Here is a 17,940-nt window from a genome sequence, read left to right on the forward strand (position 1 = left end):
GGTCAGGAATGAGGACGAGAGGATCGTGGTTGCACAGAATTAGATATATTGCGGACGGCAGTGGAGTGGGGCCGCAGTGGGGGCGATACGATCGTGGGAGGAGGAGGGTCTGCTACGGAGAAGAAGAAGCAGGAGGTGGGGGGGAGGGTCGGTGGCAAACAAGCACAAGCATCATGTGCCAGCAGATCGAACTCAAACAAATTTCCATCCATTCTATCCATGCTTATAATCCATACATGAATGTCTACAATTATGTGATGTACCTTTTTTAATAGAAGTTATCTGATGTTTTGTTTTTCACACAGTTTTGTGATGTACTTGTTGGTAAATTAAACCAATTTCCTTATGCCAAATAATAGGAGAACTTCCTTTTTGATTACATAGCACCCTGTAGCATTACTCCAATATACCAACTTTTCTTTCGGTGTATGGCTCGATCTAATTAATATGTGGTCCTACCATGATATCGATGCTACCGGGAGAACTGGAGAAGGCTTCGGAGCTTATCTTCTCTGGATGCGTGAAAGGTTTACCCATGGATTCTCTTTCTAATCACATTATGGGCGCGTTTGGTTGGAACAACTGACGTCTAAAATGAGAATTAGAATGGATGATTTTCATTTCAACTGTTTGATTGAAGGAAATTACATTTTGATTCTCATTTTTCTCTGGAGTAGGAATGGCCTAATTTTTTCATAGCTGAATCTGGATCATCTTCAGAGGAATCAAAATCTCATTCCATCGGAATGAGATAAAAATTAAAAAAAAAATACCTATTGGGGTCTCCTGGATCGGATAGCATCGGAGATCTGCAGATTGAGAGAGATCGAGGTAGAAGGCGTGGCCGACTACGAGATGGTGAGGACGGGCATCGATGGTGTGGAAGCAGGTGGAGGAGAAGGTGGCGAAGACGAACGAGCAAAGGAGGGAGGGGGTGGCGGTGGAGAAAAGGCCGACGAGCTTGACATAGATCGAGACAGAGATCTGGAATGAGAGAAGGTCGGGGATATGGTGGCGTGGTCTGAGAAGGGGAGGGAGGTGGCGAGGCCCTTGCGGAGGGTGGCGGGGAGGGCGTAGGAGTTGTGTGCCTGGTCGGCGTGGAAGGTATTGATGTCGATGGTCGGGAATGAGGATGAGAGGATCGTGGTCGCGCGGAGTTAGATGCAGTGCGGATGGTAGTGGGGTGGGGCCGTAGTGGGGGTGGTACGATCGCGGGAGGAGGGGGGTCTGTTGTGGAGAGAAGAAGTAGGAGGTGGGAGAAGGGTTGGGGGCTCTCTTTTTATTTTTTTTCTTTTCATTTTTTATTTTTTTTTCTTTCATTTTTTTTATAAAATTATTTATATTTTATTTTATAAAATATTTCATCTCTTATTATTATATTTAATTTTTATTTAATATTAATTTTTTAAATAATTAATTTTTAAAAAATTTAGTTAAAAATATAAATAAAAATTTGAGTTGACTCCGATTTCTATCTTTGTATGAACCAAACAACAACAATAGGAGTCATCCATTTTGATTTCAATTTCAGTCATGAATCAAATATTTCGAAGGATTTAATCATTCTGATTTTAATTTTAATCTATTTCAATTTTTATTTCAATTTTGATTTCGATCGTGAACCAAACAACTCCTGTATTCATGTTAAACTAACAACATCACTGTTTATAAATTATTACTCCTGCCGTAGAAATGAAACAAACGCAGCACCATGAGGATGCGATGGTTTTTCCTTGCAGAGTGCGTGAGAGAGCGGCACATGCATGCATGTAGGTGTCAGTGACGCTCACTAACCGAAATCAACGGGTAGTTGATCATCATTTAAAAATGTTTGCATTGGCCTCTCCATGCTTACCAGGTCACGTCGAAAAATGGATCTATCGAGCAGAAATTATCGCATCGAGCCGGTCTACCACCTCGACTGGAGAGCGCACCCATAGGATCCTGCAAACATCAACGCGTGCTTAGGATTATTACCACCCTCTCAATGGTTCTCTTTCAGGTATTGGGCTCGAAAAAGGATGGAATCTAAAGGGGGACAACAGATTCAAAAAGAATTGAAGGGAAGAAAGATCATGGGTTCTGATAGCATGTTAAATTTTCACCGGAAGGTTTAAACTTCTGGTTCGAATTTTTTTTTTTTTTTGGTAAGAAACGGCCGAAGCTATGTTAGAAAAAGTAAAGAGTTCTGTACAAATAGGAGTCTATAATCCAAAGAAATACACAATTGCAACCCCAAAATGGATGTGGAGATGTACAGTATGCGCTAAGCTGCTTTGAACCAAAATGCTACCTGAACCCAAACATATATGTAGAAAGAGAAGACTGTGAATTGAAGTCCTCTGAACAATATATACGTAAAACATATACATGTAACATAAATATGTAACTTATGGTTCGAATTTAACACTACACACCACATCCCCAACTCGTGAGCTGCTGTACACCCAAGGAGGTGTCCTTCAAAGTTTTAAGGGAAATGCAATAATTTAAAATCTTATAGTGCCTTGATGAAATTTGAGTTCAATCTTTATGTCTATTCACCAATCATAAACATTTCGCCTGGACTCATACAAATATACAAAACCCAACTAAATTAGCCAAAATTTCAGTGGACGTAAGGGGGGAGCATGTTAGCATATCGACCGGTGTCAGTCATAAATCTAGCTATATATATGATTCTAAACAACCGCTTCTGGCCCTATATATCCACAACCAAAAAAAAAGAAGAGAAAAAATAACAAAAACAAAATATTAACATATCGCATCCCAAAGGGACTATATGTACTGAAACCACCCTCCCCTACACAGCCCAACCACACCCCCCCCCCCCACCCACCAAAAACCAACACCAACATTTAAAAAAGGGAAAAAGGAAAGGTAGAAGGCAAGAAAGGACCAAACAATGGTCCACAAGGTCATGTTTGATTAATGGAAGCAATCCACCACCATAGGAGTCTTCTCTACAAACTCGAAACTAAGCCCTACTTTCCTGCACTCCACGTCGTCCAGCGCCTCGGATGGCGGCAGGTTCAGATCCAGCCACAATGCCCTCTTCCCATCAGGCTTCTTCTCCACGAGCCCGTGCCCAAAACTCTCGGTCGCGCCACGGTGGCGCCTCATATGGCCTCCTAGGGCCTGGCCAATGGGGAACTCCAGCCCACAGATGGAGCACTCGTGCACCCTGGGCTTCACCAGCGCGCTCTGGGCCTGGTCGTGGCCGTCGCCCATCATCCTCGGCTTCTTGTGGCTCGCCCGGTGGCCGCCCAGCGCTTGGAACGACGGGAACTGGCGGTTGCACGTCTTGCACTCGAACACCCGGCCCGGCGAGTCCCGGACCTCTTCGACACCCCGAGAGAGAAATATGAGAACTTTAGCCATGTTGATGCTCTCTACCTGGTGACCTTCTTCTCTTAATCTCTTCATCTTTTAATTAATAACGAAACAACCAAAGCCAGATTACTCCTTTTGGAAAGAATGGAAGATGTGAGGCATGGGGATGTCTAATATTTATAGGCTTCTTCATAGTTCTAACCTCTTGCGACTCAAGGAAACGTGTTTTCATATTGTGACTTTTGTTGGTGGTGGTACCAGAGGAGCCCTCAAGTTGCCTTGCTGAAAGAAGACACTTGGATTTTTTTTTGGTTGACACGTAAGGGTGAGAGAGTGGTGACGACAGCATGCACGAACGAGTCGCTGGTGGTGGCCCTCGTGGGGGACGGCATGTTGTTTTGAAACCTTCGAGTCCTTATTTACCAAAAAAAAAAAAAAAAAAAGCTTCGAGTCCTTTCCTTCTAGAATCAGGAGTCATTGTTCTCCCGTTTGATCTTGTGAGAATTTTAAAAGAGGAGGAGAACGAGTCAGCAGAAATGTGTGCCCTCGAGGATGTGTTACATTACTACTGGTAGAAGGGAGGAGCAAAATGGGAACGGGATCTGTGTTGCATTCCTACTCGTGCTTCTCATTTCACACTCAAGTGACTACCGCTTTAGACTGGAAATAGTGGATGCACCTTCACGAAGGAGAGAATAGTATCATATGCGAAATTTCCTCCAGGATTCACGAAAAAATTGGTGTGGAATTGAAGAATCTTTTGATCGGATTGGTCATTGCAAGGAAAAGTTGTCAATAATATAATTCACGTGCATTAATCAAGTGATCATGATTTAAGTGAATCCTGAAATTTGATGGTGGGAGCGGATCTACAAAGGTTTGGATAGTGCCGATACACCTGTACGATGGATCCTTTTCGGAATTGGGAGATTGTCTATTATTTGTCTAATTTGACCATGGAACATGTATCTCGGCAAATAAATGTATATTACTATATGTAAATTTCTGTTTGTAATCTCATCTCGGTAATAATTAAAGTGAAGCTATCTCAACAATATCCGATTTTATTTTTCTCAAATGTACGTGAACTGAAAAGATGATTATATCAGTTCAAAAAATTGACACGGTGGTTGTGCCTTCTTGAGTTGAGAGATGCGCAACCGCACATGATCAGAAACAATGACATGTCTCAAACTGACTTTGGGATGTGATCGGATACTCATGCAAACATGACATGGTCTTTCATCTCAAAATTCTGGTCTCCTTCTATATGATATTATAAATTTATAGGACAATCTAGGAGACTTAAGATCCCGTTATGACATTTTTATCAGAAAGGAAAAATAAATGCTGTTGTAAGGAAACAACGGCCATCATCATTTTGTCCTTGGAATTTCCTAAAGCTGAGTGGTAGGCTCAATCTAAGGTTAGTTGGGACACGTCATGGTCCCAAAGCTTGAATAGGATGCTCAGTGGTGCGACTTTTGTAACGCAAAAGGCCGTCGATGGCTATCACATCATTCATCTTTTAATTTTGTACATAAAATTATAAGCATCTGCAGTTAAGACTGTTAGAGGACATTTACTTCCGCAAACAAGTGTCGGTTCCACTTCGGCAGTGTAAAAAGGCCCTTGGAACATGAGGCGTCGGCCGCCTAAGCTTCAACATTGCAGCGCGTTTCCGTGATGAGTGGCTTCGGATAAAGAATGACCCCGGTGTGCGACCCTTCTTTTCCTCGACTTTACGCACAAGCGAAAGAAGAGACCTACACGTCTGAGAAATCTGGCGCTTTGATAGACACGTAAGCGCTGGTTGAACTACGAGAATTCCTAGACTTTTTATCCCGCTGCATTAAACTTCGCTGACTTATGAAAGCTGCAGGCAAACCAGACAGGTTCAAATTCAAATGCCAAACGTTTATGTTATGGGAGATCGAAGCATTTAATGCTTGAGCAGCATACCTGTAAATGGTCTCATGCCATTAAATCTGGTTCTAGATTATGACTTTTATCAGTAACAACATGAAGTCGGTAATAACATGATGTGGAATTGTCCTTTTCGCTTAGGAACATGTGGATTTGTCTTTGCAACAAACGAACAGATTAAGATTTATTAGTATTCTAATTGAAATTCATGAAAATAAAAATAAAAATTAGCAGGGCAGAGAAATATGGCCATGTGCCCGTGTACTTTAAATGATGAAAAACTATCTGAATAAGTTGTTATCCTGAATGTCTGAAAGATAATTAATATGTACACATCGGAAACAAATTAAGTGATGACCGGAATTTACAGCGGGCATTATGTGACAATGCTGGTGCTGTTACCCCTTACAAGCGAAAGATGTGACTTTGGAAGAAAGATATGTTTTATTTTGATAAGAGGAAGAAAGATATGTTTGCCGTGTCAGCTAGGACCATGACACTGATTGGAATTGCGAGGAATCCTCCCTCAACACCACCACATGGCATATGTGAGCTTTGTTGACAATTCTCTCTCCAATAAAAGAAAGCAGAGCGGCAAAGTCAGTACGCACTAATTTACATGAGGAAAATGCTTCACGAAGCCTGCCACGTACACATGAAAAATTCATTAGATCCCAGCTGCGGACATGGCAACCCCGCAATCAATTGCAACAAATAAATTAAAAACTGCAGAGCAGTACTTGTTATTTAAAATAAATTAGCTATGACCCATTGGTAACCGTTCATCAAGATGTACATAATTGTGGACCACATAATTACCATATTAATTCCTATATTACGACTTTGGAAGCGTCCGTGACCGGTCCTAGATGCATCTAATTCCAAATGGTGGTTGGTCGCAGACGTCATGGATTTGAGGTGGCTACGTTGGACTATGGAGTCAGATGAAATTAACAGACTTTAGGTGCACTTGGTCAAATGGAAGTTGGTGGGCACTTTGCAGAGGCTTCACCCACCCACATTTTATTACCTTGCCTCCCGCTGCAATCGATCAAATCAGATCATGAGCTTCCTTGATCTCGACAGGAGCAGCACAGCCAGCAAGTAGCTAGCATCAGCAGTGACGTAAATCTTGCTCACAACTTTATCTATAAAATTATGTCAACTTTCTTCGGAATACCATATATACATCTTGCATTTATGTAATTCATGTGCTTAAACCTCATAATATATTAATGCACGTATCTGTGACCACTGATTTGCCTTGCTAAAGGTCTTCAACGGGAGCTGTGTTTCGTCCACCAAGGGAACTTCATTTGATTGGATGGAGCTCATTAATTTTGGTTTATATGTTGTTAGCTGAGGTAAGCAGGGGTATCATTGATCAGGCGTGGTTTGGTGTGCATTAGTTTATTCTTTCAGTAGTTCAATACAATGTAGTGCAAGCAAGCATTACATGTTATTTATTTAATGAGTGTAGGTCTCCCATATGGGCTTACGTGCTTAATCACTAGGATCACGGCTTCTTGTTTCCACGAACGGCTATCCAAATCACAATGTGTTGGACTTGATCAGTGGAGATTAGCATGTGTTGGAGCAAGAGGAGGAAAAGACCAACCATAGTGTTGCATTAGTAGATACAAGCAAAAGGCATGAAAAGGAGGGGAAAAAAAATGAATTAAAGAAATGCTCCAATGGAGAGAGAGTTGAGAGATTGGGGAGTAGGGACATTTCGAATAGGGAATTGATCCTATTTGACAAGCTCCAAATCAACTTTGTTCTCAGAGTTTCTTTAAAAAAACCGAGAACTAATTTTCATCTCTCCTCTTGCTTTAATATAAAATAAGAGATTATTTTTTGAGACAAAAAGGATACATAACCTAACAAGAAGGTTTAGATCTGTTCATCAGGCGGGCTGGGCCAAGATTGTGCCGGACTCAACCCAAGGTTGTAACTAAAGTTAGACAAGCCCAGGTCTGATTAATAGGCCGACCTGTACGTCAGGTCTGACTGCATGCATCGACTTTAATTCCAAGGCCTAGGACCATCTGAAAGCTTTCGGGCTTAATTAAGTGGGCCATCTAGCGTGTAAATAAGTCTAATTTAGGTGGTTACCCAGTTGGCAAGCGGGAACACTACTTTTTTTTTTTTTTGAAAAAAAAAAAAAAAAAGGCGAGGCTATTTTCCGTCTTCTACCTTGCAGCCACTTTGTCTTGAGCAATGTGTTCTTGGAATTTCTTTTCGAAACTGGCACGATTATTCTCCACCTACCTAGGACCCGCCATACCTCTACCTAGGCTCTCTAATAAATCAAGCCACTGCTTGTAGAACCGGAAACTCATATGTACGAGAGTAGAAGCGAGGACCAGTGTAGTTACTAATCCCACCTTGCCACAAGTGGCAAGGGGTCTACCATTGAATCAAGGTTCGGTAGTATGGTCATTTTAAAATAATTTGATCCATATTTTCTTTATTTTCTTGGTGGAACTTATTATTTGTTCACTGATGTTCATGTGGAACACTGTGTCCTACTAAAACCCAATTGATAATCCCACTTTGTTGAATCAATTATCTAAATTAAAGCTTGTACTGCAATTTCAACCCTTCAGACTAGCATGGCACATTGGCAATTGGATATCATCAAAAGTTAAAAACATCAGTGCCCTCGATCTATACCAGTTATTGACTAAAATTCAGTATATGATATTTATCTTGGATCCAGACATGATCAAAAGTTATTGACTAAAAACATAACCTTGATAACTGGACATTTACCTATTACCAATATCTAGAATGTCGCTTCTAAAGAGCAAAGAGCTCCTCTCTTCCCATCCTTATGTACCTTTCCTTCAACTACCTTTCTCTAGGACTCCATTCTTTGTTTAATCTCTTCTAAAAGGACGCCTCCATTAGCTGAAAATGGGTGCACCAATCCAAGCTATTATCTATTTGTTTGGCTGCTAACATTTGAGTCTTCAGTCGGCAGCTTAATGGTGCACTGGCTGAATCCAGCTACCAAGATTGAGGTGTCAGTGAGTAACCAGACCAAGCACCTGAAAATCTTGCATCCTCACTGCTGCGTGATGAGTCAAATATTTTTGGTAAACAGGGGACTTAAATATTTTGAAATCAGTTATCAACCACAGAATAAGTAAATATATTGCACATAAAGGATAATGCACAGCACGAATCTTACCAGCCCAAACTGGGCCAGATTACACCCCCTAAAACAATGAAATCTACACCCCTCGATTTCTAATTCCAATATAAATGATATCAAGCCCGGATTTTACCTTTCAGGCCATTGATCTCTCAAGGTTACACTCCAATTAAAGTCAGTCAAGCAGCTCGTACTTTTATCCAGATAGAATATTTAAATTGCCAAACAAACAAGGGTAGAAAATTTAGATGTTTGGTAAGAAAGCACAATCCGTACAACATTGCTAGATAGCATTATTTTGGGGTAATAAAACCAGATATTCCAAAATACTACCCCTTCTAATATAATATATAATAGTAGCAGCAGTAGTAGCCCAAACGGGTGTAAATTATGTTTTTGATCCTCCGAATTCCATAAATATTTTTAAATAATTTTTATAGTTTAATTCCTTGTTCTCTGGCTGGTATCCTCCACCATTGCATGCTGACCCACTGCAAGCGTGGGCTTTAGTTCCCGACCATTAGCCTTTAGGAAAATTCTTTGTGCCCACGGGCGGTGTGCGCGGTGACTGGCTCACATACGGAGTCAAATAGTGTATGAGAAAAAAAAATTTTTTTTTCATCAGTTTCGTGCATGAGCCACATGATGGACGCGATGCACAAAAAATTTTTCTTAGCCTTTATCATCCATATCCAGAAGCACAGCCAACTAACAAAATTGTACCACAACAATATCTAACGATAAAACCTTCTCTAGCCTCTCCATCTTTCCACGTATATTCTCCATGCAAAGGTGGCTAGGGTTCATCTGATAAGTGCTTATAGCAAAATCCTATAAAGAATTCATCCAACAAACACTTGAACCAAAATTAAGTGCTTTAGTTGTGCTCTGAACATTGTTTCCAAAATCACTAGAGTTTTTCTGAAGTCCTAACCTTCTAATATTGGATGCTGAACTTGTAAGGTTCACATGCAAAAATTTCTATATATTATTTAGCATTACACTCCTCAATAAATTTTTAAAATTTTTTTAATTGATCATTCTATTATATACAATATGGTTGATAGCGGATGTATAATCTGAACCCAATCCAGCAAAATCAAATCCATGTGTGTCCGGATCCAGGTCCACATCCAGATCCAGCCATCTAGTCCAAAATCCAGCTATAGAAAGGCCGGCAATCAATCAAAGTACGAACTACTAAGAGAAATTTTTGTACATCACATCTGGTATAAAAATAATACATCATCTCAATTAATTGTGCTATATAGTCATTAATTTCTAATATGTATTTAATATCTATAATTCCATTTGTTCGTTTGAAATTTTGAATAATAAAAATATTTTTTATCTTTTAAAAAAATTATTACATCTCACGAGGTGTTGTTGTAATTTGTTCATAAGATATTATAAAAAAAAAAAGATATTTTTATCCTTCAAAAATTTTATAAATTTTTAATAATAAAAATATTCTCCTTATTATATTCTTGAAAAGAGAAATTATAATTTTTTATAAAAAAAATTATAATTTGATGATAAGATATTATAATATAACTAAAAAATATTATATTTTTATAAAAAAAATATTTTCATCGTTCAAAATTTTAAATAAAAAAATAAAATTATTAATATTAAATATATATTAAAAAATAATAACCGGAAAGAATGTTTAGGCCCACCTGGAAACTCGAGATGCGCTGAACTTTTCAGGTGCTCCGGACCCCTGGCGGTGGGTCCGGTGGGACCGCAGGCCTCCCACGATCCAGTATATATATTTAAATATACTGGATCTCCACTTTGCTTTCCTCGACTGCTTCCATGCTCTTCCCCTGCTCACTCTAGTGTATTGGAGGCTTCTCGTTCTCTGGTCCTTGATCGAATCAGGTCGCTCTCCCCGCTTCAATCTTATGGATACGGTAATTCATTATTCGAACTTTTGCTTTTTGTTCTTTGATCTTATTCGGATCCGTCGTTTCCAAAGTTGAAATGAATTTCTCGTTGGGATGCCAATGAATTGCTACGAGGCATTCTCATTTCTCTTCTTTCGAGATCGGATTCTTTTGATCCGTCTATAGACTCATCTGGCTGTTCTGACATTGTCTTTTTCTTGGAATCAAAAAGGAAGGTCACATGTAGATTTTTGTTTTCCTCCGGTTTATGCATCGTGATCTTGAATTCAGCGAACTTAGGGTTTTATAAGATTTATAGGTTTCTACATTATTTTCTATATGGATCTTCAACATTATTAGCATATTAAGGGAGGATTTTCAGATCTGGGGATTCTTGGCTTGATGTCTTCCGTTTTTGGTATCAAACAAGCGTATAAACCCTAAGACCTGTAATGTTTCTGGACAAAAATAAGTTGTTCTTAGGGGGACCGCCATTGGAATATGCAATGGAACAAGATCAAGAACTTGCGGTTTTATAAGATCTCCAGTTTTTAGGATCCTCATCTGTTTGGATCTTGAAATTTATTAAGTTAACCATGATAGGAATTCCATATTTGATCATTCTTGGTATCATTCCTTTCGTTCTTGGAATTAAGATAACGTATAAACCCTGAGATCTCTGATGGTTTGGAACGATTACGTGATGAGTCGTTAGTGCACTCGTCCCTCAAGATCTTTTTGATGGGGATGAAGATCAGTACTTGGAGAGCTGGAAGCTCCAGTTAAGCTAGTTGATTCGTAGATATACATCAAAACAGACAAGAATGATCAAGAAGAAATAGATGCTAGTGTTACAAGGAATGGATATTGATGAGAAGTTATTAAAAAATCTCTTTGGGCAACTAACCAAATTTCACTTGGTTAGGAATTTGTGAAACATTCCAACTGTGCGTTCATGAGCACAAAAGTACTGCTGGATGCAACCACTTAATTGGTGCCTGTAGGAACGTAGAGTTGTCATTGTTGGATGTTAGTTCAAGAAAATATCTTGTATAATTACTTCAATGATAATTCATTAGCCATTTCAACAGATCTGAAACATCGATTCCTTAACATCAGTTACTTCAGGCAAGAAGTACAATTCTGTCTATCTGTAGGGCAACTCACAGGTTGCTATAGCATCAATAAATTCAAAATATATAGTTTTGTTGCTTACTTGCCTTTGCCTATTGTTAATGCACTCATATCATGATAATTTGAATTCCAAATAATTTTGCTAGTGTTATATATTTCCATAATATTTCAATGCTGTCTTTTCTGCTTATGCATATCATAACATTCCAATCATCTTTTAATCTCAACTTTGTTGTTCCATAATTTTCATAATATTTCAATGCTGTTATAGATTTGTATAATATTTTGTTGCTTAAGAATATCGTGATAATATTTGAAATTAAAAGTATAATTGAATTTGAAATTGAATGATAAATGTTGCATGGAGAAAGAGGGGTTCAAGATTTTCTTGTATTTTGAAAATTTCTTATAATATCGACTTTTTTATCCGATGTCTCCAAAGAGGCATTACTCCTAGAGATGTAAATAGGAATCATCATGTGGTCTTTTAATTTCAAATTACTGAAAAAATTGAATGGATAGAGCTTCATTGGTACTGGTCCAGTGATTGAATTTTGTAATTATACGAGTTTTGTTACTCATCTGGATTGGGATCATTATTGTTCATTGAAAATTTGAGGTTGCAATGGATTTGAAGATTTTGCATATTCTTTAGGATTTTTTACCCTAGGGAGTGTGCAGTTGTGTCGCGTGGCCGATCTAGATGTTGGGTTTGGGATATGACAAAGAGGCAAAGCCCTAAAAAATATGTAAGGCTTTAATATCCATTACAACCTCAATTTTCAATGAACAATAATGATCTCAATCTGAACAAATAATAAAACTTTTATACAAAATTTAATCACCTGACCAGTAGCATTGAAGCTCTATCTATTCAATCTTTTCATCATATTGATTCATCTATATTTTTGAATCAACAGAACATGCTTTTAAGATTTGGCCCATTTGGGCAATCAAGTAATGTCCAAATTTGGATGATTTATGAGATTCATATTCTTTATAATGTTGAGCTGTTTTTGTAGCTTTTACATTTTGGGTGTGGTGGTGGCAGCATGGCAGCAACAAGACGTTTGGAGGTTTATTCTCTCTGTTTTTTTTTTTTTCCCCCCCTTTTTTTTTGGGTGGTATCTAGGTCTGTGTCCTATCATCCTTCTTCCCATGGCACCATGCAGGGCGGGGGTTATGGTTATATTGGATGCTATGTTGCTATCTGATATTGTTGCATGTTACGGGTATCCTTCCTTCATGGTGATACTTTTCCATATTAAATCAACTGTGCATTGCATTTTTTAATATAAACAGTAGCATACAACCTAATCAGATAATTCAAAATTTATGTTTCGTGATTTTCGGTAAGAAATTTACCTCAAATTCATCATTCCATGAACATAAACAATTGTAGAAATTGTTAAAAAACTGGTGATATCTGATAATAGTCAGATGCTATTGTTCACTCTCCTATGCAAAGTACAAGTTGTCATTTGTAGTCCTATAAGGTTTATCATACAACTATGTGTTGTCATTTGTGAACCAAGGGCTTTGATGGAGGGACGGGGAAAACTATAGTGATTGTTCAATTATTAAATCTAAAAAAAAACCTTCTAGTTTCATGTAGGAATTTTGCTTGCATTACATATATAAGTTCCAATATATAGTTATGTAAGTAAATCTGCTAGGTTCATATTATATATATATATAGCCAGGTTAGAATCAGGTTGATCGGATTTGAACTTAAATCTGATCAAGTCGAAACCCTATAATAGAAATCTTACATCGATGATCCAAGCCGTTAAATATGATCTACTACCTCAAAACTACTTGCACACAAAAAATCATATGATTTGGAGATCCCTAGCCTATACATCAAGTAGTCAAAAATTGGACAGCCTAAATAAAATTGAATTAGATATATTTTTTGATCGCTTGATGCATAAGCTAGGAGTCTTCAAATTATATGATTTTTTTTGTGCAAGCAGTTTTAAGGTAGGAGATCACATTTAACGGCTAGAATCCCCATTGTGTAGTTTTGATTTGACCAGATCTGAGCCCAAATCGAATCAACCTTACCCAAGTCTGCCCCATATATATATATATATAGACACACACACACACACACATATAGTGACAGGCCTTATTTTATCTGCTTGGGTTGGTTTAAGAGATCCTGCTTTGCAATCAATTAAGTCTAGTGTGAAATTCCCTTACTCCTTTCTACCATCTGTTCTTGCGCTTCACATTTTTTTGTTCATTTTTTTTTTTTAAAGAATCTTCCAAGTTCATCTGTGATGGAAGGACTTCCTATATATTTAAAAGCATCAGCATATTTCTTCTCGCAACTTCCAATAAAGTTTCTCTTGTCTCCATTTTCATCTTGTTTGATACTTCAGTTTTAGCCTGACCCTTCTTACCAAGGCTTATGATTCTGTAGACATGAACAAAGTTGCCCGGCCATCTGCAATCACGCTCCCTTGTATCTATAATGTGCTGAATTTAAGATCTTAAACCTCAAGTGGTCCCCTAAGAACTTCTTATTTCTCCATTAATTGTTCATATGCATCCTTCATCATCCATAAACATCTTTATTTGTATTTTGGATGTACTTTCTTTTTATTCCTTCTAAAATAGTCCCTTTCTGTACTTCGTACTATGGCACCATTTAGGGAACAACAAGAAAACATGACTCACTATAAATAAATGTCATTTTATCTTGGGGAGATCAAAAGAGCAGAAATTTTTGGACAGTTACGGTCATAATTGAGGATATGGCCAAGATATGTCCACAATTATAAAATTTCAGCAATTTCCTTGTATTGTTTTGTGAATATTTAATTCTACAAATTGTTTGTATGTTTGCAGGAGTCTTGTCCTTCAATCAAAAACATTCTTCTTCTTGACTCTGAGGGGAAACGGGTAGCTGTAAAATATTACACAGATGACTGGCCAACACTGGCTGCAAAATTGGCATTTGAGAAATCTGTGTTTACTAAGACACTGAAGACAAATGCTCGAACTGAAGGTGACTTTAATGCAATTTCATTTTCAGCTTTTTTTGTCATTATTTTTTTTCGTTGTGGCATGTCTACATATACATGTGGAAATACTTACATATCTTCTTACACTTATCTGTTCACAGTTTACATGCCAGTGCTTGTGTGCTAGAATCTCTGACTTGTGCATTATCCTCAATGAAAGGTTGTATAATTTCTTGCTTGAAACATTTAATGGTTTTTTTTGCCATAAAATATGGTACCCTTAGAAAACCTTGCGTGTGATTTCTCTTTAATCTTGTTTTCTATGCTATTTTTTATCCAAAGTTTATATAAGGGCAGAAGTTCATTTTCCCTCAAATTTATGCCTTATCCTTAGTGCATTCATCCTTTTCAGTCTTTCAAATTATTTCAAGTCCTCATGATCCATTATGTTTTGTTGCAAGTTATCTCATGACTATTTGCATGCATTTTAATGCCTCATCATCTACCCTCTCCCATCTTAGTTTGGTTGGGAAATCGGACAATTTTTAAAACACCGCTGTAAGGAATCTCATGTATCAATGCATGCATTTTTTTTTTTTAATGTTTCTGAATCTGCTTGCCTTCACCCTTGACTCCTTGGGACAGTTGGAAGTACAGTATACCTGCAACAACCATACCTCACACACACCCTGCACCTCAAAACACTCCCCCCAACCAAACCCATCAAAATAAATTAAAAAAAAAAAAAAAGAGGTTTTCTATCTAAAGCAAGAAGTAGGGTGGCAGAAAGGTGTAAGTATGATTTTTTTTTTTTTTTTTGAGTGAAAAAATTGAAGGACTATCACACAATTTTAGTGAGCACACTGATCAGTGCTGTGGTACGTTCTTTATCCCTCATCTGGTAGATGGGAGATTTTGCCCCATTGAGGTAGGTGCAGTGCTGGACCACATATATTGTCTTTTTTCTTGTGTTATGTTTCAGTTCCATGCCATCCATCTTCATTAACTTTTTGAGATGAGATTTAATTGCCGTAGTTTTTTCTGGCATCTTTGTCAAAGAGCTGTGGATCTTTTATGTACTGCTGATGAATGATAGTCTTATCATTTACAGCGGAGATAACATTGTTTGACGGTAACATCGTCGTGTACAAGTTTGTTCAGGATCTGCATATTTTTGTTACCGCGGGAGATGATGAGAATGAACTCATTATAACCACAGTGCTTCAGGGGTTCTTTGATGCAGTTGGCCTTCTTCTCAGGTCTTGCCAGTTTCTTATCAGCATCCTCCTGTTTGTCATGATTTTTAGGTGCATGAAGTTGTGGTCTTTTATTTGATTCCTATATTGTTCCAGGAATGAGGTAGATAAACGGACAGCACTTGAAAACCTGGATTTGATCTTTCTTTGCCTTGATGAAATTGTTGATGGAGGGTATGCTCCCTTTTTGCAATTATTCCCGAGCTAAGCCTTGGGGCCTATTGCTTATTATTTTTTCTGGCATTCTCTTGGTATTAGAAATTCTTTGTGCACTGCCTGCGGTGTAGAAAATCCAATGTGGAGCGCACCGGCTTGTCTGATTGGTCTACATAGCCATCGCTTCCCAACGCATATTTAATGCCAGCAGGTCGGTTTTTCGTTAAAAATTTTATATGATGAAAATATCCTTCTTAAAAATTATGACATCCCTTAAAAATTATGACATCCCTTTATAAAAATTATGACACCCCCTGCATAAAAGGCTAAACTGAAGCGGAGTATCATAATTTTGTGAAGGGATGTCATAAGTTTTAAGAAGAGGTGTGATAATACTTTTTCTGTGTATATTCATTATTTTTTTTCTCCATACAGTATTATGACATCTCTTCTTAAAAATTATGACACCCCTTCACAAAAATTATGATACCCCATTTCAGTTTAATTTTTTATGTAGGTGGTATTATAATTTTTGTGAATGGGTATTATAATTTTTAAGAAAGGATGTCATAATTTTTAAAAAGAGTATTTTCGTCATATAAAATTTTGAAACGAAAAAGCCGATCTGCTGGTATTAAATGTGCGTTGGGAAACTGTGGTTATGTGGACCAATTGGATAAGACGGTGCACTCCACGTCGAATTTTCTACACTAGGCGGTGCACAAAAAATTTCTCCGTTAGTATTTCTTGTTGGGCCAGCAGGAATTTCAGTATGTGCATGTAAACCAATGTTAAGTTGGCTATGTTAAGCTTATTTGATGAACGTGGAGAATATTGTGGAAGTTTTAGTTTCTGAAACAACATCTACAGAAAATTCTTAAAGCTGGAAATAAACTTTTTTTGCAAAAGGAATTAAAGCTGGAAAATACTTGCTTCTGAAGACTAATAAGAGCCTCCAGTCGGGACTGCACTGCAAATTGTGGGAAATGGCGTCTGCCTTCACAATGTTGATGTAGAATTATAGCAGTGAAGCTAGAGGGAACATACTCCTGGAAATTGAAAACTGCAGGGGAAAAAAAAGATAATATATTGCACAATTTGGGTTCATGAACGAGTGTTTAGATAATTGCTTTTATCAATTAATGAAAATTTAATAGATATAACCATGCTTATGATTTCATTCTCCTGCTGCTTTCTTGAATTGGATTAAGAGATGTGATGCGAAAGACTTTCATTCTGCCTTGCAGGATGGTTCTTGAAACAGATGCTAGTGTCATTGCCGGAAAAGTTGCAACCCGGGGCCTGGAGGGGGCTGGATCCTTGTCTGAGCAGGTGCCCGCTATATTTATTTTATGCCCAAGTTTTTTGTTTTTTCTTTTTTCAAAAGTAAGTTGGTTGGGTTCTTGCGGCGTTATCTTTCTGAAGTATCGTTTGGAACTTTTATATGCAGACCATATCTCAAGCCCTAGCCACGGCTCGTGAACACTTAGCAAGATCTCTTCTTAACTGATGTGCTCGGGTTTTTCCCTTTTCCCTTTTTTTTTTCTTTTCCTTTTCTGGTGGTAGTAAATTGATTCTTTAAAGCCATTGAGGCTTTTTTTTTTTTTTTTTTTCTGTAACCTGGAATATAATTTATAACTCAAAATTATGAGAGGGTAGCTGTCATGCGGATTGCATATCTGGTCCTTTTCAAATTGTTATGAGACAATATGCTTGCTATTTAGTTTGGAATTACAGGTGGCAGGAGAATTAAGATTCATCATTTGTAAGTGTTCAATGCACCAAAGGCCATTAAAAACTTATTTCTGAACACTAGATGACAAGTAGTTTTGCAATATTTTTTGGTCTGTTCTTCCAAATTTGCTTGCAATGATCAGGTTTTATAGGATCAGTGTTGAAAGGACAGAGGCCTTATTTCATCTCTTTCAAATGTATTACAATCATTATGGCAGCTAGTATCAGTCGGACTGGGAACTGACATTTGCACAATGCTTCATAGCTCAAGCAATCTATAAAGTTCAAAAGGAGAGAATCCTCTCCTTTTGCTTTAGACCAATAGAGAAGTCCTGATCTACAAGGTTGGTTACGCAGTCTAGCGCTTCAGATCTACAGTA

The 17,940-nt window shown here is 37.8% G+C and overlaps 2 protein-coding genes across 2 annotated transcripts; one reads left to right on the top strand and one right to left on the bottom strand.

The window, feature by feature from the left end:
* Positions 1-2,676: 2,676 nt before the first annotated feature.
* On the bottom strand, positions 2,677-3,489 carry LOC105044471 (uncharacterized). Its single transcript, XM_010922390.4, has one exon. The coding sequence runs from the start codon at positions 3,424-3,426 to the stop codon at positions 2,929-2,931; it is 498 nt and encodes a 165-aa protein (XP_010920692.1). The 5' UTR covers positions 3,427-3,489; the 3' UTR covers positions 2,677-2,928.
* A 6,710-nt stretch (positions 3,490-10,199) lies between these two features.
* LOC105044472 (coatomer subunit zeta-2) lies at positions 10,200-17,691 on the top strand. Its single transcript, XM_010922391.4, has 6 exons — positions 10,200-10,335; positions 14,299-14,458; positions 15,526-15,673; positions 15,767-15,844; positions 17,074-17,158; positions 17,277-17,691. The coding sequence occupies exons 1-6, from the start codon at positions 10,327-10,329 to the stop codon at positions 17,334-17,336; spliced, it is 540 nt and encodes a 179-aa protein (XP_010920693.2). The 5' UTR covers positions 10,200-10,326; the 3' UTR covers positions 17,337-17,691.
* The last annotated feature ends 249 nt before the right edge of the window (positions 17,692-17,940 follow it).

Source organism: Elaeis guineensis, chromosome 5 (genome assembly GCF_000442705.2).
Source record: "Elaeis guineensis isolate ETL-2024a chromosome 5, EG11, whole genome shotgun sequence".
Lineage (NCBI taxonomy): Eukaryota > Viridiplantae > Streptophyta > Magnoliopsida > Arecales > Arecaceae > Elaeis > Elaeis guineensis.

Coding starts and splice junctions, on each gene's coding strand:
- LOC105044471 (XM_010922390.4), bottom strand. CDS start 3,426: ATGAAGAGATTAAGAGAAGAAGGTCACCAGGTAGAGAGCATCAACATG.
- LOC105044472 (XM_010922391.4), top strand. Junction 14,459..15,525: donor GACAAATGCTCGAACTGAAG/GTGACTTTAATG, acceptor TATCATTTACAG/CGGAGATAACATTGTTTGAC. Junction 15,845..17,073: donor GATGAAATTGTTGATGGAGG/GTATGCTCCCTT, acceptor TCTGCCTTGCAG/GATGGTTCTTGAAACAGATG.